This window comes from Colossoma macropomum, unplaced genomic scaffold (assembly GCF_904425465.1).
Source record: "Colossoma macropomum unplaced genomic scaffold, Colossoma_macropomum, whole genome shotgun sequence".
Classification (NCBI taxonomy): Eukaryota; Metazoa; Chordata; class Actinopteri; order Characiformes; family Serrasalmidae; genus Colossoma; species Colossoma macropomum.
In genome coordinates this window covers 14445833-14449524 of record NW_023494796.1, presented here as the reverse complement: position 1 = coordinate 14449524, position 3692 = coordinate 14445833, and the positions used below count along the sequence as shown (strand labels likewise).

The following is a 3692-nucleotide window of genomic DNA, read 5'->3' as shown; positions in this document are numbered from 1 at the left end:
CCCAGTTAATAAGGGAACCAGAATCATAATTATACTTACTTATTATTTAATAAGATAATTATTCTTTTCTAATCTCCTTTTTGTATGAAATCAGTCAAACCATTTCCAAAATGTCATTTAAAACACATCACATGCATATATGGGCACCTGCAGTTAGAAAACCACCAAACAGATTACTCTGGATAGCTGGATAGCCCTACCATTGCTATAAAGGGGTGCTATTTTTCTGGGTATAATTTTTTCCTTGTATTTGCCAGTTTGCTGTTATCATGTGTAAGTGGTTCAACTATGATATTCAAAATCCAACACTGCCTTCAAAGACCAGACAAAAGACCTGACCAGACCTGACCAGACAAAAGCAAAGCTTTAAGCAAAGCTTAAAGGTCTTTTCCCATTTCTTATGAGCAGGTATGAGAGAAATAAACTGCTTGCTAACAACAATTACGTTATTTAATACATAAAAAGAATAAATGAGTGAAGGAACATATGAGTGAAGATGCTTACAGACGGGTGTGCTGCATGATACAATTAAGGAAGACTTCAAGATTGTAAGATGAAAGATCAGCCCTCACTTTCAACTTTGGGCCAAAACCCATTTTTAAACATTACTAATAGACTAAGAGTGCTATAGTAATTCATTGGAGTGTCTGGATTGACAGCATGTCTTTACTGTAAAAATAACACATTTAATAATAACTACAACTCCACATTACATTCATTGTTTTCAAAACTTAGTGTTCCACATTTTTCCACATTACACTGAGCAGCGTATGTCCTGCTCTATGAACAGATACATATACAAAGCAAGGATGGCTTTACTTCGGTGGCAAAGTTTATTACGTTTCTACTGGAGAGAAGAGCTGGAGTGAGAGCAGAGAGGACTGCAGACAGAGAGGAGCAGACCTGGTGATCATAAACAGCAGTGAAGAACAGGTGAGAGAGAGCATGTGCATGTGAGAAAGCTACTATTCTTCTGCAGTATTTTCATACTGTGCAACCATGTTTACAGGAATTTTTGCTTAAAACACTGGATGGACATCGAGCTTGGATTGGTCTGACTGACACAAAGACAGAAGGGGACTGGAAATGGACAGACGGCTCAGCACCAACCATTAAGTAAGTGCCTATGATTTCTCCCTCTCCTCTCATGAAAACACACCAGGCTGAACTAAACGAACTCTAAACATTCTCATCTTAAATCTCCTCCTTACTTGAACTTGAACAGAGGAGTAAAAGTATGCAAATAGTTTTACTATGTTATTTTCTTATCTTCTATTATACTAAACCTAACTGAACATATGATATGAAACATATCTGAACACATAACATTAAACCTGACTGAATTGGAAGGTCTCACTAATGGTTTTGTTTCTCTGGGTTACAGGTTCTGGTGTCCAGGTGAACCAAATGATTCAAATCATGAGGACTGTGGTGAGCTTTTGAGTTTGACACATACTCAGAAGTGCTGGAATGACATTCCATGTCATCTCAAAGAAGGGTGGGTCTGTGGGAAAAGTGCTTAAGTTATAAGGAGATCGCTTCTGAAGAAAATGCTCTCTCACAAATCAAGCCAAATGTAATGGCCTACCAGAGGTGTGGACTCGAATCATATGACTTGGACTCGAGTCCTACTCGTGTCACGAACTTGATGACTTGAGACTCGACTTGAGACTTGACCGTCATGACTTGGAAAGGCTCGAGACCCAAAGTGGAAGAGGCGTAGAGAGAGGCGTCAGACTGCAGACTGCTACTCTGTTGGTTACTTCTCATGTGAATGAATTAGTTTCCTACCATGAATCTGAGATATAGCATCGTCGTCAGATGTCTGTCACTGTGCACTGTATTTATTTTATGTCGGAAGACAAGTGTTAGAGTTCAAGTTCACCTCCATGAGCTGGAAGCATCCACAGCATCTATAAGCCCTCACTCAGCACTGAAACTCCAGTCTTATTGAGAAACACCAGGCAACCTCATGGTAGCAAAACAAAAGAAACAGTTCTCTCTATTGACAGATTTTAACAGCTTCAGTTCACTTGTTGTTCGCCAACTTCGTATTGGAATTTGCCATTTCACCTTAAATGGTGCAGCAGTCAGGCGCCTGAACGTAACTGCTGCACCATTGAAGGTGGAACGGAAAATTCAACTAAGAAGCTGCTGGCGAAAAAAAGTCAACAACTTCAGCTTCGTTTATTCTCCATCATTTTGCTGCCTTTTCTGAAAACTTTGTTCAGCTCAGTCATTTTGGTTTCTGCTGTTTAAACTCAACTCAAACCAGCAGTTGTTTTTACTTGGCTGGGCTAGTTTTTTTTTATCTTAATCCTGTGTGCACAGTGTACCCAAAAATCATCACAAATAATGTTCAGATATAAGGTTAAAAAAAAAAAAATTAAGTGTTTTCTTCAAGGGTTCTTTAGTAAAGAAAATGGTTCTGTCACCATGAACACTCAAAGGACCCTTGCATTATTAAAGCATTCTGTGCATCATAAAATGGTTCTTCAGATTGATGGAGAATGTACTGTAGATGGTTCTATATAAAACATTTTTGAAAAGGGTTCTATATAGCACCCAAAGGGGTTCTTCTCTTTTCAAAAAGGTTCTATATAGAGCCATCTACGGCATGTTCTTCATAAATCTGAAGAACCATTTCATGATGCAAAACAATTTTTAATCATGCTAAAGGTTCTTTGAGGGTTCATGGTTCTTTATCGAACCATTTTCTTTACTAAAGAACCCTTGAAGAAAATTCTTTTTTAGTGTGTTGTTATTTGTGTACCATAGACTATGTATTTTAGTTGGAAGGGTGAAAAATTTAAAAAGGCTATAGTACTGTTACCATTATTCAGTGTTGTGGCCATAATTTGCTGAAGAATGCAGACTGACTTCTTTAGGACTCGAAGATTAGGACTACTGACTTGAGACTCGCCTTCGCTGACTTGGGACTTGAATCGAGACTCGATTCTCTTGACTTGGGACTTGACTCGGGACTTCATAGTCAAGACTTGAGACTTACTTGTTGCTTGCAACTTAATGACTTGTTCCCACCTCTGCCCTACACACTAAAGGAGGAGCGTTTCTAAATGGTTCCTGGCTGGTCACATACACAAAAAAAGAAACTTAGTAAGGGTCACATGACTGCACAAACAAGACAGAATTGTCCGTCAGAAGGTGCTTTGGTAGGAGAGAAGTCACAGTCAGGTACATATTGGGACATTAATAAAATTATTGTTATTTTAGCTGCCTATCGCAGCATACTGGAGTTCAGTGGATTAATGTAGTGGTTCCTAACCCTGTTCCTGGAGTACCCCCCACACATTTTAATGTTTCCCCTGCTCCTAACACACACAATCCAACTAATAGCACAACAACCCTTTTATGACTTGAAGTAGAGGTGTGGGGAGCTGGAAAACACTACAATGTGCAGGGCAGGGGGAATTCCAGGAACCACTGGATTAGTGAATATGATCAGGAGGTATGTATTTACATCTGAATTACCCCATTTGCATGTATATATCCTCAAATTAAGGCTGAATGTCTGCACTTTGAGCTTATATTTCATTTCAACTCCAGTATACTGTAACAGACAGCAAAAAGAACTATCCTTGTTTACATTCAAATATTTATGGACCTGACTATATGTGATCATTAATGTATCCACATCAGGTGTACTGAATATGAGTATATTAATCCCAGAA

At 38.7% G+C, this 3692-nt stretch overlaps 1 protein-coding gene across 1 annotated transcript; it reads left to right on the top strand.

Moving 5' to 3' along the window:
- Positions 1-269: 269 nt before the first annotated feature.
- LOC118816800 (C-type lectin domain family 17, member A-like) lies at positions 270-1565 on the top strand. Its single transcript, XM_036583395.1, has 4 exons — positions 270-273; positions 791-933; positions 1010-1116; positions 1385-1565. The coding sequence occupies exons 1-4, from the start codon at positions 270-272 to the stop codon at positions 1521-1523; spliced, it is 393 nt and encodes a 130-aa protein (XP_036439288.1). The 3' UTR covers positions 1524-1565.
- The last annotated feature ends 2127 nt before the right edge of the window (positions 1566-3692 follow it).

What these genes read in the sequence shown, in the direction of transcription:
- LOC118816800 (XM_036583395.1), top strand. An exon ending in TAAACAGCAGTGAAGAACAG is followed by an intron (nt 934 to 1,009) that starts GTGAGAGAGAGC and finishes CCATGTTTACAG; the next exon opens with GAATTTTTGCTTAAAACACT. An exon ending in GGCTCAGCACCAACCATTAA is followed by an intron (nt 1,117 to 1,384) that starts GTAAGTGCCTAT and finishes TCTGGGTTACAG; the next exon opens with GTTCTGGTGTCCAGGTGAAC.